At 43.0% G+C, this 25,190-nt stretch overlaps 1 protein-coding gene across 2 annotated transcripts in view; it reads left to right on the forward strand.

Moving 5' to 3' along the window:
- The first annotated feature begins 670 nt into the window (after positions 1-670).
- Positions 671-25,190, forward strand: part of MXD4 (MAX dimerization protein 4) — a 53,487-nt gene continuing 28,967 nt past the window's right edge. Inside the window, exons 1-3 of one of the 2 annotated variants that reach the window (XM_084627618.1) lie at positions 671-852; positions 1,394-1,490; positions 20,762-20,791. In XM_084627618.1, coding sequence (XP_084483744.1) covers positions 789-852; positions 1,394-1,490; positions 20,762-20,791 — 191 coding nt within the window. In that variant the 5' untranslated portion in view covers positions 671-788. Of the gene's footprint in view, positions 853-1,390; positions 1,491-20,761; positions 20,792-25,190 lie in introns of both variants that reach the window. The other variant, XM_084627617.1, reaches the window with a different exon arrangement.

Below are 25,190 nucleotides of genomic sequence, written 5' to 3' on the forward strand. Positions count from 1 at the left end.
TCTATACTACATAGTTTAGGTACTTTACCATTCTTTGTCATGCAAGGCAGTCTCTATATAACATTCCCTGATGGTGGATACATTTGTTTTATTTAGCAGTTTTATAGCTCATGCATCTGACTGCAGCGAGGGAAGGAGAGAACCATGGGGGCTGCTATTCTAACACCCTAGCATTTATCCCCAGTCCCTAACTGAGCTGCAGCCCAGACTTCTCTTCCTCACAGCAACAATAATTCCACCAGCACCATGGGTGGATGGGCCCCTCCTCCTTCACTTGCCTGAGCCCCTCCCCCTTCACTTGCTTGCAACAAGACACACCTCTCCAAAACTATTGGCTAGTTTTTCTCTGCTTATTTGCATAGCCTCCTCATCTCCAATCAGCAGCTGCTGACTGCTTAAAATGCATAAAGCCGGCCACTCAGTGAGGCTGGGGGCTGGGCCACCACGTGCTGTTGCTAAGCTTCGGCTTCTAAATTGTTACTGTAGTGGCTGACCTATCAGGGAGAAGATTCAGATCTGTCAACATTCTGTCTCCTAACCAGAGGGCGCTTGTCTGCCCTGATTGGCTCTACCTTCGGACTAAAGCCCGCCTCTGCCTAGAAATTCTGCCCATGATTGGCTATGCCAGTCGCCTGTGTGTCAAATGTAGGTTGAGAGAGGTGGTTTATATAGGGGACTTGGAAGTCCCCAGCCTGTGAACTCAGTGCAGTTTTAATGCTCATTGCCTTCCTCAGCTGTTTGAAAGGCAGACATAGAGTTTGGGGGTAACTCAAAGAACACACATAAAAATGGAGCTGAACTCTCTGTTAATTCTCCTGGAAGCAGCTGAGTATTTGGAAAGAAGAGACAGAGGTATTCAGAGAAATGACTAGCAGGCACTTCTAAACATTTCACTCTCTTTGTTGCGTGGGTATTCGGACGCCCTTTTCTGAGTCCATATTTCCTTCACCTGCAAAGGTGCCATGGGATTTAAACATGTTTTTGTCAGATGCATTGCGGGAGGGGGGGGGAACAAATGCTATTTTCTTGCAAAATCTTTGAACAAACGAGCCGTGGCTCGAGTCTGTTTGGAGCGTATGTATGTTGCAGCATTCAGTGTAGCATTACATTGTTGTGCATGTTGCCGTTTGTGATTGCATTGCAGTTTCCCTTCCCCCTTGTCACAATGTTTCAAGATGTGCATGATCTAGCCAAATTTTTTTTTTTTTACTATTTACTCGGATGATCCTCCTATTTTGGCACTTTTTGTTTTGTTGTCTTTCTTTTAAAAATTCCGGAATGAAATCCAAACAAATCAACCAAAATTTTTGTTTTTTACCCTAGCGTTCCTGCAAAGGAGGAAAAAATGCATGGGAAAATATATTGCCACTAATGCTGACTTTGTCCCTAGAAGCAGAACATGGCTATGCATCAGTCTTACCCTTCGATAGTGACTATTCCAGAAAGAAAACAAAGGCAGGCACGCTGGCCAGAAAATCCCAGAATAACAGGTAATAGATGTACCGTCATTTTCCACAGTGAACTGGCAACCTTTCCTATATGTCTAGCTTTGTGTGTAGCGCATAGATGCATAAAAATAATAACTAATCCTGTGTCTCAGTTCCCAGTAGTCGCCATTTTCCCCCTGTATGGGCTTGGCTCTGTTTTGATCTCTCATATAAACACTGCCACGCGTACACCATCGCCTTAGCACTCACTGCCTTTCTAAACCATCTGCACTCACGCTTCTTCCCCCGGTTTGTTAATGGGTGTGGGCGCCTTGTTTTCCTATGTATTTTTAAAATAATAATCAAAATCCTGACTTCCCTTGCAAATTCCCTCCCAGTCCTTATTTACAATCTCTTTATTGCTGCGAGATCAAATGCAGCCTCCAGCTGCAGTGTAACGCCGGGATCTTGATGGCGGGGGAAGAGTGGAGGGGAAGGGGAATGGAGGGAACATTTATCTCCTAGTGAACTTGGATTTATGTATGTATTTTCAAGTGTTTGAGTGAACTTGACCTTTCCGGAGGGTCTGCTGCACCATTGCTCTGGTCTGTGCATCGCCTGCACGAGCGAGTCCCTCTGCATGCAGCTGAATTACAGTGCATGGTTACATTATTATCAGCTGCCTTTTTTGTTGGTTTGTTTGTTTGTTTTTCTTGCAGCCACTACCTGTTCTGTGATCACCCTTAGCTCAAGCTTGTCTGCGCAGCCTCCCTGCAGCTTTGTTTGCCTGACCGGGCAGTGCTCAGAGTGCACTGTCTACGTGCAGAAGGCTGTCTTAAAGAGACAGCGCCTCCTCTTTACGTAGGAATTCCTTCTTTTCTTGCGCTTTATGTTCACACACACACACACACACACACACACACAATATGCCCAGATAGTTCCCTCCTTCTCCAAAGCATTGGTGCTCTCCTCTTTACCAAATGACTCCTTTAAAAAAATTGTTTGATTATGATGAGCCCTGCAGAATAGCCTAAAATGAACAAAACTTGCACATGACTTATTTTCCAAATGAGAGGAAAGTTAGTGTGATCGGGCCAGTTGTTTGAGCTCAGTTAGTCCAGCATAAATCCTGCACAACCCCAGTGTGGTCAATGGGATTACTGGCAAAATGGGAAAGCAGAAAACAGCCCAGTTACGGATATTAAATTTTGAAAATATGAGCTAAACAAAAATCCAACATCTCCCTTAGAAACATACAAGATCACAATGAGCTATGCTTGCAGTAACCGCTGCAGGGCAATGTGCTTGAACACAACTGAGGAAATACAGGGTGTAAATCCTTCTCTCCCCATCCCTTACTCCAAACAGTGCTGATATTTCTGGGGCTATAAATTCGGGAGGAGGGGGTAATAGTTAAATTGGTGTACAAAGATACAAGATCCGTTCATTTTAAAGGGGTCTGATCAGGCATCACAGGGGTACCTAGATTTGGAGACATTTTTCATCTCTGTACATTTCTCCATATTCTACAAAGACAGTTAATTTAAACAGAATTCTTAGGGTTTCTAGTTCTAGAGTTCATGGTCTTGTTCTGATCCTTGTTTCTTGTATACAAGAGACAGAAATCTGTATTACTTGTGGAAGCATTATTCCATCATTTCCTTTCTTGGGTTTCTCGCTGTCCACAGCAAAACAATCATTTATTTGAACTGTAAGCTGCTTTTAGGAATTTTTAGCAGAAGATATGTAATCTATCTATTTCAGCAGAATTGAAAAAACAATTGTTACAGGTTTGGTAGCATTATTTATTAAAGCCAGAACACACATCACTATTGACAGATACCATTGTCTGTCAGATATTTCTCACAGTTTTTTTTCTCACTCTGATTCTTGTGCACACCCAAACACTTTTTTAAAAAATGCATAATGATATTTTTATCATTTTCCTGCCAGCTTTATCGTTTATAGACTAGAAAGGGCTCATTCATACTGTGGTAAGGCAACACCTCTGGAGAAGTAGGGCCACAGATTCAGGCTTTGTGTTTAGTTCACCATGGATATTTGTTCACACCCTAAGGAAAACAACAACCATCTCCGCTGGGCATACCTGACAATCTTTCTATAACACACACCTCTGGCTGGAAATAGCAGGATCTTGTGATAAGGTACATTGGCAGTCCTGCGTTGTGCTTGCCTACAACATGCACTTGTGTTTCAAATTTAAGTAACAGGTCGAGATGCCTGTTTTTACCTATGAGCTTATGATCCCAAATTCAAATCACACCACTGCTGTTGTTCGTATTGGGAGCACAGGTGCCAGAATTAGGGGTGTTGGGGGTCTGCTGCACCCCCGGGCTTGAAGTAGTTTTCATTAAATGCAGGCTTTATAGTTTGGTTCAATGACTCGCAGCACTCCTACTATAAACATTGTTCCAGCACCCCTGATTGGGAGCTAATTTAATGGTTATTTAGATGTTGGGTCACAGCCTCAGAGTGCATAGGATTTGAATGTAGTGTTCAATTTGATCATGCAATCAAATCTTTATAAGCAATTCAGGAATTAAGAGGGGTAGACATCTGGCCAGAGTTCGGAGGATCCTGTGGTGGGGGCAATTGCATAGTGCAAAATTGCACCAATGTTATTTTTCAGTAATTTGGTTATTTCTAAATCCGATTTCTTCCAGCAGTCTCAGCAGGTTTGAAAACTAACCTTTGCATATGTCATTTGAGCACAAATAAAAGCGCACAAACAATTGTTTTTAAAGCCTGAAAAGCATCTCTTTCGTGCATGGATAACTCAAAAATCGGGCTCAGAATTGTATCAAACTTAAAAAAATTAAATTAGCCTTTGGACTGAGAACAAGTATGAAAAATTTCCTCTCCCCAAACAAGTTACAGGCAACTGGACACACGTGCATATCGGGGAAAGTGTTTCTTCAGCCGTAGCTCTGGCCATTACCAGAAAGCTATAATTAGGCAGTCCATTGAAAGAGTTCATAATTTTTACATTTTTTTTGTTTGTTGATGTGTTTGTTTAAAATATTACTTGTCAATTTTTAATTTTATGTTGATAGAAGAAACATTTTCATGTTATTGTGCAGATGGTAGAAAATGCTGCTTGATGCCATTTTTTTCCCCATCTTTGTATAATATATATTAAATTTATTTATGATGAATTGATCTATAAATTTCCTTTTATGATTTGTAGTTTCTTGCCCTTGAGTCAGGAGCACGCTCTCTCTCTCTCATATATATAATGTTCCCACTTTACACAAAACAGATTTGAAAGGTTTTTTTTATGTAAAACTTCTTTGTTTATATAGCGTTCTCTCCTGAGATTTGGAAGTGTTCCCCTCAGATGATTATGACGAAAATCCCCTAGTAGATGAAATTGGATTTTTGTTTTCCAATCTGAATGGATGATTTGAGAAAGGCGCAAGTTTGTATTTGATTTTTCCAGGGTAGGGGAGGTAAACCCAGGTCAGCTCTTCTTGTAATGGTGATAACTAGACAGTATTTGGTTGTAGTGCAGAAAATGTCTCCTCTTGATAGAATAATAACTGTAGTTCCTAAAAGCAATACAGTGGAGCTCATTAACATGCTTGCTAATATGCTGTTGGAATAAAATCAGGCTCGAAAAAATGTCATATTTAGTAGAGTTGTGCCTTGGAGGTTGAAATGTTAAACTTTCAAATGTCTTTCCCTTGAGTACAGTGGGTGTAATGAAATGGATGTATTGTAGATGTCTGCAATTTGTTCAGAGGGAATATTTCACAGAAGCAGAAAGTCAATGAAGTTCAGAAGCTTACTTGGTTGCAGAAAGTTATTTGTTAATAGGAATTCACTGTAGCTTTCAGATAATTGGAGCTTTCTTGTTTTGTTTCCTGTTTGTGATGCCGACTTAAGAGAGATAAGCCTATACATTTTTGTGTTTATATAAGGGGGAAAACTGGTAGCCTGAACCGACCCCCTTGTGGACAGTGGCCCACATCGTACCACCAGCACATGTAACAACTAGACAGGCCTGATTTTCCACTGCCTTGTACTTTGTGCAGTCTCTTATCACTGTGTATAGTGGGTAGCGTGACCAGAAAGCAAGTGTGAAAAATCAGGCTGGTGATGGGGGTAATAAGCACTTATATAAGACAAAGCCACAAATATCGGGACTGTCCCTATAAAATCTGGACATCTGGTCACCCTAATAGTGGGTGTAAAACGCCCATTGTACCTTTATGTGAGTGTAAAAGACTGCACAAAGCAGCAGACCATCAGGCCCAATGTGTGTTCTGTGCCCATGAAAAGATCAGAAGTTAAATTAATATGCAGAGTAAAACCTTAGTGCTCAATGCCTGTCTATTGGGTCACAGTTAAATTTACTGCCAGAGCAGGAAATGGAAGTCTGTGAAGTAGCCTGCTTGGCCTGTTAATTTAGGAGCTGATAAAAAGGAGGGAAAATGAAAGCAAAACTTGGGCTTATAAATATCCCCACTGCATCTGTTGAAACTAATCAATATTTGATAATGTTTTTGTATCAATAAATAGAGTTGTGTACAATGTACTCTGCTCTGATAAAGGGATATATGTGCAAAAGAAGGTGTTCGGTCAAAACGGTCTGATATTTCAAATGAAAACATTATTTAATGTCTCCATTCTTTTGTTAATATTGCACGTCTGTCACTGCAAACCAGTCTCTGGCCCATATCTGGCAAGCTGCTCTTTGCAGACTAGAGGTGTGTGAAATTGTTCAGCCAAAACTTTCTTAGCCAAAAAATGAAGATTTGGGTCAACTGAAACATTTTGTGAATTCATGTTGACTTTGGTGAATTGTTTCGGTTGCAGTGGAAAAAAGAAAAAACTCCAGAAATGTCAAAAGGAGCTATTTTTTTGACATTTCTGAAATGTCTCATTTTGATTTTTTCCAGGCTAGATTCATATAGCAAAACTGGTGAATGTGCCCCTCTTATAACCATTAGCCCAATACTTAGGGCACTCACCTGGGTTGTGGGAGTCCCAAGTCTGAATCTCCACTCTGGAGCAGGGACTTGAATCCTAACCACTGGACTATCGAGTCACTCTGTCTCTGGCCCAATGACTATTAAAGTATTTCATTTAAAGTAGCACACCTTCAGCAGGAGAGGCTGAGAGATCCACTCCAGAATAGCCTGTGTGGTAGGGCACTCATCTGGGATGGGGAAGATCTGGTTCACGTCCCTGCTCCAAATCAGGCAGAGGAGGGATTTTGAACTTGAGTTTCCTACAGTCAAGGGTGGTGCCCTAACCACTGGGCTAAAGATTATAAGAAGAGCACCACTTCCCTCTCCTCTGGCTGTGAATCTAGCCCTTTCTTTCTTTTCATTTTATTAAAAATACCCAAAAAATTTAGTTCAACCCTAAACAACATTTTTCTAACTTTTTTGATTCACTGAAAATTCTGAAAGTTTGGATTTGGTTCAACCTGAACTGAAAGCTTATTTTGATTTCCTGCCCTCCCCCCTGAACTGTCAAGAGAACTGACAATTCAGTTATGTGCCAAGCTCCAATGCAGATAGACCTCTACATCCGAGGAAGCAGCTTAGGGATCAGCGCCTATTTTCCTTCATTTTTAAAATGAAAGGCAGAGAATAAAATACCATAACAGCCAGACTGTGGAAACAAAACAATCTGCTTTGCACTCTCTAAACTCAGTGTATCCTTCTTGTTATTTTCCCCCCAGGAAAATGAGGCATGAAGGAAAATGGTCTATATTACAGAATGCATTAAAAAAATTAAATAATGCTAGTGGTACACTAATAAAATACATCTTGTAAGTTGATCTATTACCAATGAGGAACTATAGTATATACCAGAGTAGCAGTCTTTATGTGGTTTTGTTTTTGTTTTTTTAAGAAAGTTACCAAATGAGAAGCAATATCAGGCCTTGCTCTTACACTGAGATTTATCATACTCACTAGAGTCAAGGCTCTGCATAAGGAACTGCACCGATGTATCTATTTGCAGAATCCCAGCCCTCATCCATAATACTGACAAAATTCTGTTGTGAGGTGGAACTAAAAGAGAAATAGTATCTCTTAAAAATATGTGGTCAATTTTTTTTAAAAAAAGGGTGGGGGTGGGAGTCAGAATAAATGAATGCAGAACTGAGTGAAGTTGTGCTCTAACCACTCAAATATCAGGTAGTTCCAAAGTTAGGCCCTGATCCTGCAATACACAGCCCCGCTGCAGATTGGTGTGCTGGCACCAAGTTCAAGTAAAGCCGATGGAAACCTTCAACTTGAAAATACAACCCTATCTCTGCCTCACGCATGTCTATTACATTGCAGACTCTTATTAGATGATCACATGCTGTGTCTTGAATAATGCATTGTCATGTTTATTTGTTTCAGAGTAGCAGCCATGTTAGTCTGTATCCACAAAAAGAAAAGGAGTACTTGTGGCACTTTAGAGACTAACAAATTTATTTAAATATGTTTATTTGTGTGTTTTTCCTCCAGCGTGGATATATGTACGTAGCATCTTGTGGAACTTGCCACTCTTTGTTCTTGTGTTTTGGCCTGGGCTAATATTTCTAATATATTTTCAATGCTGACAGTACACCAGTAATGCTAGATGTCGCTCACCATCATTTTAAGCACACTTTCTACAATGCTGCTCTAATAGACGTGAGGCTTAAAATAATGGTGGCAGCCAGTAACTTATCTATGGCTCCCAGTGTTTGAACTGCAGTAGTGCCTGGAGCGCACAGACTAGGTTTGACATGACAGAAGAGGAAGATGAGACAGATGGGTGGGGGAAGGGGAGAGGAAGATGACTTAACAGGAAAGCAGTCAAACTACAGAACATTGTGCAGAGGTCTCTGCTCCCCACCTGCACAGCCAGTGTCAGCTGGTAGGCAGGGTCCTGGCCTTTTGACCTTAATTTTGATATTTCTGTACATCTGAGCATTTTAACATGTAGTCTTAACATTGCACTAACACGATATCTGAAAGGTAACTTCCTAAGGGTACCTTTTTTTAAAAAAAAAATAGGAATAAAGATGAGGAGGAGAGAGAGCTTTTGTCTTCACTATTAAGAAACTGCTGGTTTGTAAAATATTGCAGTTAGAGCATGTAAATGCCATAATCTGTAATTACTTGGCTAGAGACTCTTTAGGTGCTGCCATCCCTGACTCCAGCTACAGAAGAAAACATACCCCTTAATCCTATTTGATAATTTGCATTTTAAAAGAATCAGAGCTTAGAATTTCACACCTGGTTAATCACCATTTAACTCCTTGGTACTAGATAATGAATGCTAATGCTGTCTCACCTATATCCAGTTGGGATCCAGGAAGTGGGCAGACTGCTAAAGGACCTCCCCTCAGTCTAAGGGGCGGATCCACAGGTCCGGGATTCCAAATCATTGCAGGGGACAACTAAAGATATAACGGGAATGGGAGTGAGGTCACAGGGTTAAACGAAGGGAACAGGACAGGGACACTGAGCAGAGAACCCCAGACAGCGCCCACTGCTTCTTGAAGGTGTCAAGGGAGCCAGCGGTCGCTGCCCCGAGGAACTCTGCCAAGATACGTGAATGAACTGAGAAGCAGAAATAGGCCTCACGGCCGTAGGAAACCCCATCAGCCAACCTCCTCTCCCTGGTTTTGTAGATGGCCATTTTGGCCAGGGCTAAGAGGAGGTTGACAAGGAGGTCCCGTGACTTTGTGGGGCCATGGATAGGGAGTGCATAGATGAGAAGGTGAGGGGAAAAGTGCAACCAAAAATGTAATAAATATATCTAGGAGGAATCGGAATAGGGGCTGCAACCTGGCTGACTCCAGATATACGTGCGCCAGGGTCTCCCTCAAGCCGCAAAAGGGGCAGGTGTCTGGGAGGGGAGTGAACCATGCCAAGTACACGCCTATGCTCACGGCTCCGTGAAGGAGGTGATGTCCCCGGTGGGCGGCGGGACCAGGGTGGAATATAGGCTGGCCCACCGGGGTGCCTCACCCTCCATACGTGGCAGGGGGGTTCCTGCCACTTTGTGTTGGGGCGGGATGCGAGGGTGAGGACACGAAGAGTGTGGAGCATGAGCATGTACAGATGTTTCCTTGGCATGGTCCGGAACCGAACCAGCTGATATTCATGCAGCCAGCTCGCGGTAAAGGGGTGGGATAGCTGGGTAGGTCCACCGGGCAGGGACCCGATGAAAAGGTCCTGAGGGCCTGTGGTGTAGGGTGGGCAGGGCACGGCCTCTCTCAGGACCCGGTCGAGGAACCCCGAGCAGTGGGCGGTAAAGCGGCCCTCACCTCCTGAAGTATGCGCCAGGGAGTATGAGGCCTGGAGAGCCCCAGGCGTTGAGTGAGTGTCAGAGGATCCAGCCAGTCTCCCTGGTCGTAGTCCAGGAGGTCTCAGACTCTGGTGACTTTGGCCAGGACCAGCCTCTGGTGCACCGAGGGGGACTCTGCCACCTGCATATGGAGCTGGGGGTTGTGTAGCAGGGGCTCCTCGAGGAGATCCACCTCCTTGGTGGCTGCCACGGACCTGGTCGCCAAGAGCAGTTTCCAGGTCCGGAGGAGGTCCTGGTAGAAGACTGGCAGCCCAGAGAGGTCTTTTGGATGGAGCTAAAGGAGCTGCTGGTCGTATTGGAGCCCTCGAAAGCGGCGCAGGAAGGCATGTGCCAGTACACTCCACGCTGGGCTACCTGCACCATAAAGGAGCCTCTTCAGGGCCTGGAGGCAGAAGACATGGACCTGAGTGTGCAGGCACTTCAGGCCCTGTCCTCCCTCCTCCAGGGGCAGGTGGAGGACCCCTGCAGAGAATCAGTGCAGTCCTGGCCAGAAGAATTCCAGAACGCCTAGATAGTAGCCATTACTATTTGCAACAGCTGCTTTGCATCTTAAAGTAGCACAAAGTAGCCAGAGTTTCTGTGGATCTGGCCTCTCTTCTTTCTCCACAGGAAATGTTTGTGGCAAACATTCCCCTACCCAGTCCCTTCTATTCTTCCTCTGCTTCTGGCTCGCCAAACACAGTTTTGTGCTGAAATAACAAAAGATATGGATTAAAATCACTTATTTATTTTGGTGCAGGTATGTGTGTAAATCTGGCCTTAGATTTCTTCCCATCTGCCCTCTGGGTTGTGTGAAGAGCAGAGGATACAGGATGAGGGGTCGCAGAAATATTGGTTCTCCCTGGGGCAGTGCTCTGTGCTTCTCAGAACTGACTGGGTGAAAAATAGTAATTACTTATATCGAGCTTTATCCTCTCAAAGAACTATACAACCTTTCCTGATGAACCCTCATCGTGTGGGGAGGTAGGTATTGTAGAACTATTAACTCCCATTTTACAACTGGGAAACTGGCAGGTTGTGTCAGATCTCAGATTTTTTCAATGCCTAAACCACTAGCAGGGGTTCTATAACAATCTTTGTAGTGGGGGTGCTGAAAGTAGAAGCCAAGTATTTGGTTGTTACTACTTCAAGCCACAGGGTGCTGCAGGTCTCGGTTTGCTCCCTTCCACACCAGTCTCATGTTGGGGGTGTAACACATGGCTAGAAAGGGTTAAACATCCTGCAAAATAAATAACCCTCAAAAGAAATGTGGAGAGAGAATGTTTGTGTTTTTGTGAATTTACATCTGTATGAGTAGGGTCCACAATGTAATCAACAGTCCCTGTCTGTGCTATATTCTGATAATTCAGAGATCAAAAGAACATTCTACCATTTAAATGAATTGTAAACATGGGATATCTCAGTATTCATCTCTCTTTGAAATGTATTGTGAATGGTGGAGGAACAAACAAATTGCCTTATGCTAAGTACCGGTGATGGACCTTCAAAGTCATGCTAATTACCTTTTGAATGCCAACTTGTCAGAAGACAGGAAATTGTATAAAAGATCCTTGGGTCCTGATTCTGTTCTCTCAGATATGCTTAGACTTCATCAGGGGAAGTTTGAGTCACAAGACTGAGGTCCCAGTTTTGCTGGTACATCCTGAGTATGATATTTGGATATTGGACTATAATCTGTGAACTATTTTGAAAGAACTCTTTGCAACTACAAAGCTCACCATCTATGCTATGAATCTGAACCTCAATGAATTGAACTCATGTCTGTATGTATATTGATCTTTTAACCATTCTCTCTCTCTCTTGCTCTCTTGTTTTTTAATAAATGTTAGTTTAGTTAATAAGAATTTGGGTAAGATCTGGAATATTCAATAACCTGGGAGGTAATGTGTCCGATCCTTTGGGACTGGTAGAACCTTTTCTTTTATATGATGAAATAAGATTTTCAGAAATCATCATATTTGACTTAGGCACCTGGATGGAGGCCTGAGGCTGGATCACTTTAAGGGAGCTGTGTTGTTTGGACTTCTGAGTAACCAGTGAGATAGTAAAGAAGCTGTTTTATGCTGGTTTGGTAAATCTAAGTATTGGAATATCCACCAGCTTTCTGGGGATTGTCTGCCCCATTCTTTGCAGTTCACCCTAATGGAGTGACCACACCTGGCTTCCCATTAGGCCCCGGTCACAGTGGTGTGGTCATACTTGGATACACATTACCACAGGTTTTTTAATCAGAACCACACGCTTGTGAAAAATTAATTTTGATATTGGAGAGCTTAAGGGTTAAAAATCAGTTACAGTGAGTGACTCATGATCAAGATTCTGACAGAAAAAGCCTGGAAGAATTGTGCTTAAAGAGGGAGTTGTCATTTAAGAAAAAGGCCTAGAACAGGAACTGAAAAATCTGTTACTAGTTTACTAGTAATTACTAGTGATAAAGAAGCAGACCCACTGAAGATGCTTGCAGTGAGAAACCAGCAGCTAGCACTTGAACAAAGGCAAAAAATAGCTGATCTGGAAGGAAAAGTTGCTGAAAGAAAACGCCTGTGTTTTGACCATGAACAAAGAATGGCACATATTTGATTGCAAGAACTAGAAGTTAAGGCAAAAGTGAAAAACTTAAGCTCCAACTCAAAAGAATAAAGGAACAACAGGAACTGTATCATCCTGAAAAGCCAGCTCCTCTCAACAGCAAAGGTGGGGATAGAATCTATCCAGTTGGTAACAATGTTGGTATGTTGTTTGACTCTAAGCAGTTGTCTGTGTGTAACCAAATATACCCCAACACTGTCACCTTCTATGTAAATGCTTTTACTGTGAGCGCAGGTGGAGGTAACCCCATAACTTGTGCAGAGAATGTAAAAGTCAATGGAAAATGATGTTTAGGGCAAATTACAGCTTCTAACATCACTCTTGTTAAAGCAGATCTTGTCAAAGAGGAAGATTACTTACCAAATAGGAGTGTGAATGTTGTAATCCTCTGTGAGGTTTACTGTAAGTGTGCCTTTAGCCAGAATCCATCTTGAATGGAATGGTGTTAAACATGAAGTTATAGCTGGTGTAAGGAAGCTTATTGCCTAAGGATCTTTTGATTGGGGATGATATTAAAGCTTTGTTCGGTCAGGTTGACATAAATCCGTCACAGGAAAGAAATAATCCTGAACCTGTGTCTGCTAGGGGCAAGGATTTGCCTATGTAGGGTTTCTCTAAATGTTTGTCTGAGGAAAATAGCTGTTTGTGCAAAAAAGCAGTGCATCTGTGGAAGAAATTTCTGAGTGTCTGTCTGGTACCTCACAAGTGAATCTGGCATTAGATAAGGCTCAGGAAGATGTTTCTCTAGAGCAAATTAAAGTTGGTGACCAGGTTAAAGCCCTAACTGAGGAAGGAAGGGGTATATTCTTGGTGAGTGATTAAATTGTTGGCTGGTAAAGCTTGGGAAAGTAAGCCTGACCATGTAAAAGTGATGTGCTTAAAGAAGCTCAGTGTAATACGACACTATTTGTGGAAAACAGCAGTTTATCTGTTAAGGGAGGGAAAGGCAAAGAAGGTTTAGATGAGCGTAGGCAGCCTTCTGAGTTGAAGGCTTTGTCTAATCAGCGGTTTGGGAAGGCAAGGTTAGTGGAACATGAGTATCCCCATATCTTACCTATTATCAGTGTGGAGAATTGTGATGGTGAAGGAAATGTTCCTGTGTCTGTTAGGGGTAATGACTTGCCCATAAAGGGAGCTACACCAATCTCCAAGCAGTTGTCTATGAATAGCCATGTATGCTGGGACAAAGGAAAGGATAACCCAAGCTGTTGGTCTGTTAAAGGGGAATGTTTCTACAGCTCTTTTCTGTCTGTAAAGCAGACAGAAGAAGCCTGTCAGCCTACGATGGTTGAAAATTTATCAGTTGACCCAAAGTTGATTCTGGATACAACTAAGCCCAAGAAGGAAGTGTTCCTAAGTTTGTAGCTGCTAGGGATGATGACACTGCAACTAGGTTACCATCCAGTTGATGTCCTAAATAGCTCCCAGAGACCAAGCGATTCTTGTGCTTCTATTTTGCCTGTTGCTAGTGTGTTGCTGGGTAAAGATATGACAACCTTGTCTGATCAGGGTGATGTGATATACCCAGGGCACAAGGAAAGCATGAAGGTAATTTGACTGTTACCTACTGACAGTGTGGAAACATGGAACAAGGCAGAGAATACTTCTAATCTTGTGACTATGAAGTCCAGCAGGTTACCTGAAAGGGGGTTGTGTGAAAATCCTCCTGATGGGCCAGAGGTGATTCTGGATGTGAGTGAAATTCAGAAGAAGTTTGGTGATTTGTCTGTTGTGCCAAAGTTGGTTCTAGACCTAAATAAAGCTCAGAAGAAATCTGTTGCAGTGCATGATATTGCAAAAGAAAAGGAATTTCGTAGTGAAGTCTTTGAAGTCTGTGAAAAGGAATTGTTTCCAGTGACTCTTAATGGGCCATTGTTGATAGTAAACAGTCTCTCTTCTGAGGAAAGTGTGATGGTGCCTAATGGCCAGAGTCTTTCAAATGTGTATGAATCCAATGGCCTTGCTTCAGAAAGACCCAGTGTGGATAGCTTTGAAAAGATTTCAGATGTAATAAAAAATGTTAGGGAGTTTAAACAGCCCTATAAGCTTAATCAGCTTGTTGGGGAGATGTTGTTGGAACATGAATGTCTCCATGTTGATTCTGTAAATAAGCATTCTGTGACTCAGGTACTGAGAAAAGATCGGGTTACTGGTTTTTCAGCACATAACAGCCTTATAACTGAACCTACAAGGATGCAGAGGAGAGCAAGTAAACTCTCATCTCTAGACAATTTGAATATGATTTCTAATCTCTCAGTGGACTTGACATCTGTTTCCATGTGGAAGCAGAGGTTGGTAATGGAAGGACAAAAGAACCTTGTGTCTAACATGCTAGTGAAAATGGATGGTATCTCTTTAAGACCGAGTCCAGCCTTGGAATCAGTAAATCTTGAGGATCTGAAAACTAGTAAACAGGCTAGTGTCTGTGTTGATGCAAATTACCTGACTGACTAGGGGGAGAAAGACTTGCCCATAGCCCTTAGCAAAGAGGATGTACCCAGCCAGCCAATGGATTCTGTTATTCAAGAGTTCAGATATTGACCCTACTGGATAGGGAGGAAGGGAAGGATTAAACATTGCATATAAAAGCCACAGGTTAACCATAAAACACCAGAACCCCAAGGAAGTGGTTAAACTAAAAGCCTATGTTAAGGAAGACCCTGAGGGTCAAGAAAAAGCTACAAAGGTTCAAAAGGGATATTGAACAATCTGACCTAAAGAATGATTTGCCTAAACAAAAGACTTGGCATAACAAAAACTGATTGTAAATGTACACTTGTAATAAATTTGATGTTAATGCTAATATTAACGTTTGTGACTGTGGTGCTGATGCCAAGAACTGTAAAAATGTAGAATGTGCAGGGTCTATTGGGAAAAACCTTGAACATGTTGGGAGTAATACATAAGAACTCATGTTGTAAAAGCCTTCATGGTTATACTGTTTCATTGACAACACACTTTATGTTAAAAGGCCTGTTGATATTGATATTTTAGTTAGTGCCTGTATCTAATCTTGAAACTGTACACAGCAGAAAAACCACCACAAGCTTGAACTGCTGTGCAAAAGGGGAAACTGAGGTACAACTCCTAACAGCCTTCATGGCTGAATGCCAGAGTAAGTGCTCTCTAAAGAACATTAATGGCTGTGTTAAGTCAACATATAAACCAAACCTTGGAATCACTAAAGTGTTTCACAGAGTGTCGAATAAGTTTTTAACTTGGGCCAAAGCGTGCCTCAGTCATTTGCCTTACAAAGAATTCAGTGTAAACACAAATGATATCAATGTTGGAAGGTCTTAAAGGTGTATCCAGGAGCTCTATTTGCTCCCTTCCACACGTTGGGGGTATGACACATGGCTAGAAAGGGTTAAACATCCTGCAAAATAAATAACCCTCAAAAGACATGTGGCGAGAGAATGTTTGTGTTTTTGTGTATTTACATCTGTATGAGTAGGGTCCACAATGTAATCAACAGTCCCTGTCTGTGCTGTATTCTGATAATTCAGAGATCAAAAGAACATCCTAGCATTTAAATGAATTGTAAACACGGGATATCTCAGTATTTATCTCTCTTTGAAATGTATTGTGAATGGTGGAGGAACAAACAAATTGCCTTATGCTAAGTACCGGTGATGGACCTTCAAAGTCATGCTAATTACCTTTTGAATGCCAACTTGTCAGAAGACAGGAAATTGTATAAAAGATCCTTGGGTCCTGATTCTGTTCTCTCAGATATGCTTAACTTTCATCAGGGGAAGTTTGAGTCGCAAGACTGAGGTCCCAGTTATGCTGGTACGTCCTGAGTATGATATTTGGATATTGGACTATAGTCTCTGAACTGTTTCTGAAAGAACTCTTTGCAACTACAAAGCTCACCATCTATGCTATGAATCTGAACCTCAATGAATTGAACTCATGTCTGTATGTATATTGATCTTTCAACCATACCCCCCCCTTGTGTTTTTTAATAAATTTTAGTTTAGTTAATAAGAATTGGCTGTAGCATGTATTTGGGTAAGATCTGGAATATTCAATAACCTGGGAGGTAATGTGTCCGATCCTTTTGGGACTGGTAGAACCTTTTCTTTTATATGATGAAATAAGATTTTCAGAAATCATCATATTTGACTTAGGCACCTGGATGGAGGCCTGAGGCTGGATCACTTTAAGGGAACTGTGTTGTTTGGACTTCTGAGTAACCAATGAGGTAACAAAGAAGCTGTTTTATGCTGGTTTGGTAAATCTAAGTATTGGAATATCCACCAGCTTTCTGGGGATTGTCTGCCCCATTCTTTGCAGTTCACCTTAATGGAGTGACCATAGCTGGTGCCCCACTAGGGCCCTGGTTATAGGGGGGCCTAGGAATTTTACTACGAAGCTCACTTAGCTACATTCATATGTACAGTGCAGTCTGGAGTCACATCATAGCTTAGTGTAGCAACGTTGTAACTTCACTTGTACCCAGGCAGACTTTCAAACATGTGTAAGACTTATAACAATTTTTTCTTTAACTTAGCAAAGCATACCCTGCACATTAAGGATTCAGTCTATGCAAAAATTCTTGTTTAAGGATTCTGCTGCTTTTGCTGTTCTGCTACAGTATACGGGTTGTTACCTTTGTCTGCTCCAATAATCCAAGTGTGATGTACGCTGTACAGTCTGTCTTATAGCAGGCTGATTTCTGGAGCGACGTTGGAGCTGATTGGCTGTGTGTAACAGGTCAGATTCATCCTAGGTTCACCTCTAGTGACTTCCATAAAGTTACTGTGCAGTAGGGATGATTTAGCCCAACACCTGTTTCATCTGCTATGTAAAACGCTTTATGTGAGCAATTTTCTCGTAATTTAAGCGGGTATGCTCATGAGAGCTTTGGAAATCTTTTCCTGCTGAAAGATTATTTCCCGGTATGTGTGTCTTTACTATACAGTTAACACGGGCTCTTACTGGGGTTTAGCCCAACCCCCCTACCATCTACACAGAAAAACTTTTTATCCAAGTTTGGAGGATGCTTTAAACACAGGCCAGTTTTGTGTAGAGTTTGCTTTAAGCTGTTCTAAGGCCAAAAATCACAGGCCAATGTCCTTCTCCTCTGCCAGTACCACCTCCTCACCCTCGCAGAGGGGCACCAACAACCTGCAGCTTCACCCTCCATCATGGCCTGGTGCGGAGGTGAGGCCCTGGATGGAAAGAGGGGGTTGGAGAGTGAGCCTGCCCCACACTCACCTCATAGTGGCAGCTCCTGTCTTCTCCGAGCCCGTCTCCCTGCTCTGAGCATTGCAACCTGGCACAAGTAGTTCCAATGCCACTCAGGTTGGCCCAGCCACCCCTCCTTCATGATGGGGGGGGGGGTGGGGACGAAGGGAAAGGGCGGCTGGGCCAAACTTGACTGAGCAGCTCTGTGACCTCGTGTGCTGGGTCACAACACCAGGAGCAGAGCTGGGCCCAGCCCCAGGGACAGAAACCACTACTATGGGATAAGCGTAGGGAGGGCTCGCTTTCCAATACCCTTCTCCTCCTCTGGGCCTCCTCTCCACACTGGGCCTGTGACCCACCTAGAACCTTTTCATAACCCTCCATTCGGGAAACACTGGGTTAGAATCCAGGCTCAGCTTTAACTTGCGTTGGAACCTGCCCACTTTGCCGCTAGGATGCCGGCAAAATCACTGGAGAACTAATAGTGCCTCAGTGCCCTTTCCACAGTTCTCCCTGAACAACCAACAGATTTTCCTGCAGTTGACTGGGAAAGAATCCTAGAGCATTTCAGCACAAAGAAGCATGGAATATGCCCACAGACACACAGGGGCAAGTTCAGAAATGATGCACACACAGTTATATGGAGAGGTTTTTCAGTAGGGATGCCACACTGGTTGGTTTGTTGCAAGGTTGCTTTTTTTTTCTGGGAGCTAAATTCTGTCTTTGTTTTGGGGGTCTGTGTATGTAACACAACTACATAATCTTAAGTGATAAACTGATAAAAAGGCAGATCACATTTTTGGTCTACCACTGTTGTTCTGATTATGTTTAAATAGTTTTCACGTGATTAATTTGAGCAGGAAATAATGTGTATATGTATTCCCATTGTTTCACTTTATGATATGGTGCACTTAGTTTAAGATTTAAAATATAAAGACACTTTTTTTTTCCCAAAAAGATACCAACTCGTATATGATCTGTTCAACTCTCGCTAAAATCAATGGGGAGGTTTCCACAGAAGCCTGGATTGGGCTCAGAGGCCCTGATCCTTCAAAAATGTACACATTCCGACCCTTATGTGAGTAGTCCCATTTAAGTCAGTGCATAAATGTTTGCAGGATTCGGGCCATAGTGGGTAGACTTGGACATGGGAAAAAAACATTTCGGGGTCTGATCATGAGTGATTACTAAACACTACCAAATTCACGGGCCATTTTGGTCATTTCACGGTCATAGGATTTTAAAAATAGTAAACTTCATGATTTCAGCAATTTAAATATGAAATGTCACGGTGTTGTAATTGTAGGGCTCCTGACCCAAAAAGGAGCTGTGTGTGTGGGGCGGCAGGCGGTCGCAAGGCTATTGTAGGGGCGGTTGAGGTACTGCTACCCTTACTTCTGTGCTGCTGGGCGGTGGCGCTGCCTTCAGAGCTGGGCGGCTGGAGAGCGGCGGCTGCTGGCCGGGAGCCCAGCTCTCAAGGCAGAGCTGCCGCCAGTAGCAGCACAGAAGTAAGGACGGCCTGGTATGGTACTGCCACCCTCACTTCTGCGCTGCTGCCTGCGGAACTGGGCCCTCAGTCAGCAACCACCACTCTCCGGCCACTCAGCTCCGAAGGCAGCAGCAGCGCAGAAGTCAGGGTGGCATGATACGGTGTTATCACCCTGACTTCTGCGCTGCTGCTGGTGGGGCGCCGCTGCTTTCCGACCACCCAGCTCTGAAGGCAGTGCAGAAGTCCAGGGTGGCAATACTGCGACCTCCCACCCCTGCAACTCCCTTGTGGGTAAGGACCCCCAATTTGAAAAATGCTGGTTTCCCTGTGAAATCTTTATAGTAGGGTAAAAGCACACAAGACCGGATTTCATGGGGGAAGACCAGATTTCACGGTCCGTGACGTGTTTTTCATGGTCATGAATTTGGTGATTACACGATCCTAGCTTTGCTTTCCCTGTGCAGCCAGATGGGTACATTGGTTGCAGTGTTCACATAAATAAGAAATTTCAAGTATGCTGCAAGATCTATGTGGGCGGTTTGCTTAAGAGCCAGCCACATGCTTCTGTAGGAACGATCGATGACCCTGTGCTGCACCTGGTAACTGCACGTGTCTTAGAATGGACTGTGCTCTTTACACCTAAGGCATGAACAAAGCAACCTCTGTCAGCACACAGTGCACGGAAGCTGGTTCGGTTTCTAGCATACTGTTGGAAAACTGATCCAACAAAATCTGCTTGCATGGATCTTGATGCTGCAGTGTGTTGCACCCTAAAAGCTGCTGCTGCCGCCTTCATATTCATGATCTTCACACACTGGAATAATAAACATCTATTTCCATTCTCAGAGAACTAGAACTACTAGTCCAGGAAATGACTGGTTTTGTAACAGTGACAATAATTTCATCTGAGAAATGTTTTTAATTTCAGTTGTATAAATAAATGTAATTAGTGTTTCTGTCTGAATCTGGTGGGTTTTTGTTTGTTTTTTTTTTTAAACGGAGTTTTCGATAGTAGATTCAATTTTTCTAGAATGGGAAATGGTCCTAATTTCTTGGAAGTTTTATTTTTTATTTTTTTAAAGTTCTAGGTTTCTCATCCATACACAGGTTTAGCAAAAGAAAAGAGACATCTTTTCTGCATTAAGACTGATATTCACAATTACTCCAGCTGTTAAATGGTGGCTTGTTTTTTTTTTAAATGCTTCCCTCAGGGTCTCCCAGAAACTAAGTTTTGAGTCTGTTCTTTTGGGATTTCGTCCCTCTCATTCTTACAGTTCTTATCTTTTACCAATTAAATCTTGCAACTGTTTTGTTTGATCTTTTTTCCCTTTTCTCCATGGCTGAAAATGTTGTGTGGTTTGTTTCTCGTACCACTTGGGTCAGATTAAGAGGCAGAAGTGTGCTTAGTGCCTGAAGACCATTTAAGAAACTTTTCTGTACAAATTGTAGTCTGTGCAAAAAGATTTACCCATGCAAATGGAGTAGTTAGATATTCTAGGGAAACAACTAAAAAAATGTTGACACCTTGAAGTCTTTCGAAAGCTATGTTAAAAGCAACCAATTAAAAACATATATTGCATTAAAATCCATGTGAAGTCTAGGCTTTAGTTTAGTTTATAATCTGTTTTAAATTACAGGCTTTTAACATTTCTTTTGAAAGCCATATAGGTGACATTTTTAGCTATTCTAAAATCCAGTACTCATCATTCTAAAATATTTTTTTTTCTATTTTTAATAGGTCATCACACAACGAACTAGAAAAACATAGGTAAGTCATGAAAAGAAAGTGAAATTATCTAGAAAAAGCATCATAGATGTTAGGATGACCATGTATAGACAGGGATATGGTGTTAGAATGGTGTCCTGAATGAACCATCTAAACTTATAGTTGATTAATACTGTACTTATAGAAGTATAACTTTAATTTTAATGATGTTATTAAAGAAATTGATTCCCCTAGTTGTTTGCTAGCAAACCTTTAGAGTTATTAATACAATAGAAATTGAGTTATCATGATTAAGCTGCATGAATTTGGGGCTAGGGGAGAAGTATGAAATGCAGAATTACTTTACTGTTTAACAACACTTAAAGTAAACTTATGTGTCACAGAGGAAGGATTTAGTCTTGCAACTCCCACTCTATATAAACTGGTGCAAACAAATTTCCCATTAACTCAGCTTCCTTGTAGAGACAGCAGGGTCCATCCAGAGGATTATGTTCAGGGCTGGAAACCAGGGCTAGAAGTGTCTGCAACACTTTGAAAAACTATTACACCTCTACCCCGATATAGTGCGGTCCTCGGGAGACAAAAAATCTCACCGCGTTATAGGTGAGACTGCGTTATATTGAACTTGCTTTGGCCCCCCCATTCCTTGTTCCCTGACTGCCCCCTCCAGAGACCCCCCCCGTCCCTAATCACCACCAGGACCCCACCCCCTACCCAACCCCCCGCTACCTGTTCCTTGACTGCTCGGACCCCTATCCACACCCTCCGCCCCCTGACAGGCACTCACTGGCAGCGGCGGGAAGCGGAGCAACGTGCTCCACTATGCCACCTCCCAGCCGCAGCGCTCCGCTTCCCCCCGCTGGTGAGTGCGGGGAGGTTGGGGAAAGGATGCCCCCCGTCCTCAGCTGTAGCTGGAAGCCGAGCGACGCAGCTGGGAGCTGGCGGAGTGGAGTGGTCTGGGGCCAGGCTGCTCTGCTTCCACCGCTGCCAGTGAGTGCGGAGAGGATCCCTTCCCCCAAGCCCCCTCCCCCGAGCAGCGTGGCTGGGACTGGGCAAGGGGAGCGGGCTGCTCCCGGCCCCCCGCTAATCCCCCGGGCCACTCTGGGACTGCGGAGCCACCCAAAGTGCCCCCCACACAGCTCCTGCCTCCCAGACCCTGCGGGGGGAAGCCCCTGACCGCCCCTGAGACCCTCTGCCCCTTATCCAACCCCCGGCCCACACCCTTAACGTGCTGCTCAGAGCAGCATGTTGGAGCTTTACTGCGTTGTATGCAAACCCGCGTTATATCTGATCGCGTTATATCGGGGTAGAGGTGTATTTATTAATTAAAGAAGTTCACAAAACCCTTTAGGCCCAGAATTTTAAATAGACTCTTCATAACGATAGTAACAACTACACAAGTGCACAATTTTGGGGTTTGGACTCTATAGAAAAAAGAGGCCATGGATCCTAAGGCAGTTACTGGAGCTGAGGACAATGTATGCAAACAAACTATGGCAGTATAGAATAGGTGACAAGTATGGCTCATGAAATTATGCACACAGATTTGATGCATTCTTCAGACTACGTGAAGGGTGATTGATAGTTACTCTTACTGTGTTGCATCCAAAGGGAAGGGTGATATTTGTAATTTTGACATTTTCTTCCTGTCCTATCCCAAAATAGGCCAAAGTACCTTAATCACAATTTCTTTATTAAAGTTCCTGTCCCTGTGCTTTCACCTTGTTGTTTTTTTCCTCCTTCTTGTCTTTTGATCTTCCATTCAATCTCTTAGTACCCTTCCTTGCTCTATCACTACCAGTCTGTCCATCTTTACTGAGTATCCGTTTTCCCCCATTCCTCTTTTATTATCTCAGCATGTAGTTTCCTATTTCTCCCTCTGTTCTAGTCCTGAGCACATTTAAGCAGCACGGGCTGGGGGAGGCATTAGCACTGCATGCAGGTGCAGGAAAGGAGTGATGTTTTTTTTTATATGTATATAATCACATTTCAGTTTCTCACTTTGAGTTCTGCAATGTGTCTTTTCACATGCATGTCAATAGTACTTGCCACTGTGGCATTTTCTCTCTGCAGTTTACTTATTTTCACATTGGAACTTGAAGATATAGCTTCTAATTGCATTCAGTTAAGAATATTTAATTGTAGTTACATACTGCAGGTTCTAAAGTTAAACTGTAGTTAAAGCCAAATTTTCAGATAGCCTTAATCCAGCCTGCAAACATGAATGTGTAAAATTAAGAACATAAGAATGGCCATACTGGGTCAGAATCAATAGTCCATCTAGCCCAGTAACTTGTCTTCTCACAGTGACCAATGCCAGATGCTTCTGGCAGTTGGAGATTTAGGGACACCCAGAACATGGGGTTGCACGCCTGACCATTTTGGCTATCTGCCATGAATTTATCTAATTTTTTTTTAACCCAGTTATACTTTTGGCCTTCGCATCATCTCCATGGTAACAGGTTCTGTGGGTTGACTCTGTGTTGTGTGAAGAAGTACCTACTTACGTTTGTTTTAAACCTACTGCCTGTTAATTTTGTCAGGTGTCCCCTAGTTCTTGTGTTCTATGAAGGGATAAAATAATGTTTCCCTATTCACTTTCTTTACACCATTCATGATTTTATCCCCCAGTCATCTCTTTTTCTACAATGAACAGTTCCAATCTTGTTAATCTCTTTTTATGTGAAAGCTATTCCTTCCCCCTAATAATTTGTTGCCCTTCTCTAAACATTTTCCAATTCTAATATATATATATTTTTAGATGTGGCAAAAGGCGTGGGCATCCCATGGATTTATATACTGGCCTTATGATATTTTCTGTCTTATTATCTGTCCCTTTCCTAATGGTTCTTAACATTGTTAGCTTTTTTGACTGCCCCTGCATGTTGAGTGGATGTTTCCAAGGAACTAACCACGAAGACTCCAAGATCTCTTTCTTGAGTGGTAAATCTAATGATTAATGACCCAATAATTTTGTATGTATAGTTGGGATTTTATTTCTAGTGTACATTACTTTGCATTTATTAACAATGAATTTCATCTGCCGTTTTGTCACCAGTCACATAGTTTAGTGAGATCCCTTTGTAACTCTTCACAGTCAGTTTTGGAGTTAACTGTCTTGAGTAATTTTGTATCATGTGCAAACTTTGCCATCTCTAGGTACCTAAACTCACTCAGTGCTTACATTTTAGGGGAAATAAACGTTTACTCAATGCCTATGTTCCTGCTTCTGGACATGAGCACCGCTGCCTCGCTCTAGGTGACTGGGTGCCTATCTGCCGCCTAAGCCCCAGAGCAATTCATGAATGGGGATAGATGTGCTCAGAGGCTGCCTACTGGATTGGGTCCCATTCAGAATCTGGCCGGAGGAGGAAGTGGCGGTGCTCACCTTAAAACTTGTAGTCCAGTGATTAGAACATTCGCTGGGATGTGGGCGGCATCTCTTTTTGGCCCAGTGATTGTTTTTATCCACAGTCACTGGGCTGGAGAGAGCTAAAGAGGGAATGACTCTGTAGCCCAGTGGTTATGGCACCCACCTGGGAGGTGGGAGACCCAGGATCCCCTGCCCCAATCACGCTTTCATTGTTTATCCACAGTGGAACAGCTTCAACAGGAGAGACCTAGCGAAGCCCACATCAGAATATCCCATAACCCAGTGGTTAGAGCCCTGCTTCTGAGAGGTGTGGGAGACCCCTGTTCAAATTCCTTCTCACCCACCAGCAAAGAGGGGAACTGAGTCTCTAAAAGTTATAAGGTGGGCACCCCCCTCCTCCTCTGCCATTTCATCCTTCAAGAAATGTCTTCGGCACGTAAGCCTGTAGGCGGCAGGTTCCTGTTTGTAGAACACTAACAAGAGATAGGCGCCTCCCTGCAGCCCTGACTTAAGTGCTAGTCTCTGAGAGAGGGGCAGGGCTTTGCAACACCCTGACTGTAAGAATTTCCCATTGGCTAGCTTAGGCGGCTCCTGACCTCGTGTGCTGACTTCTGTTGATTGCATTCTAAGGTGCCCGTCTCTCTCCATTCATTGTATAGGGAGCCTGGGCGCCTGACTCGGCTTTGTGGATCACAGTGTTGTTCCTGTGTTTTTTCCACTTGCCTAAAAGTTCCGTGTTACAATGTCTAAGTCCCTTTGTGAATCCAGGCCCTGGAGTAGAGTCTAGTCTTGTACATCATCAACAGAACTGTTTATTAAATTGCAGTCAGTTACAGCTTTGGAAACCTACAAAGAGCAACGGGTTTACCCAGGTGTCAGGTGTCATGCGGGGCATCATTTGAAGATCATGAGCGTTCACAAGTATAACAAAAGGTCGAATTTGGCCTGCGAATCCTTAATAGTGATAATGGCATGAGAAATCTAGAACCCAGGTTGAGTTTTCAGGGCTGACCATTAGAAATGCTTCTTTTTTTTAAATTGTATACTGAGCACAGAATCCATGATGGA

The sequence above is a fragment of the Lepidochelys olivacea genome (genome assembly GCF_965140295.1).
Source record: "Lepidochelys olivacea isolate rLepOli2 genome assembly, chromosome: 4".
Taxonomy (NCBI): Eukaryota; Metazoa; Chordata; order Testudines; family Cheloniidae; genus Lepidochelys; species Lepidochelys olivacea.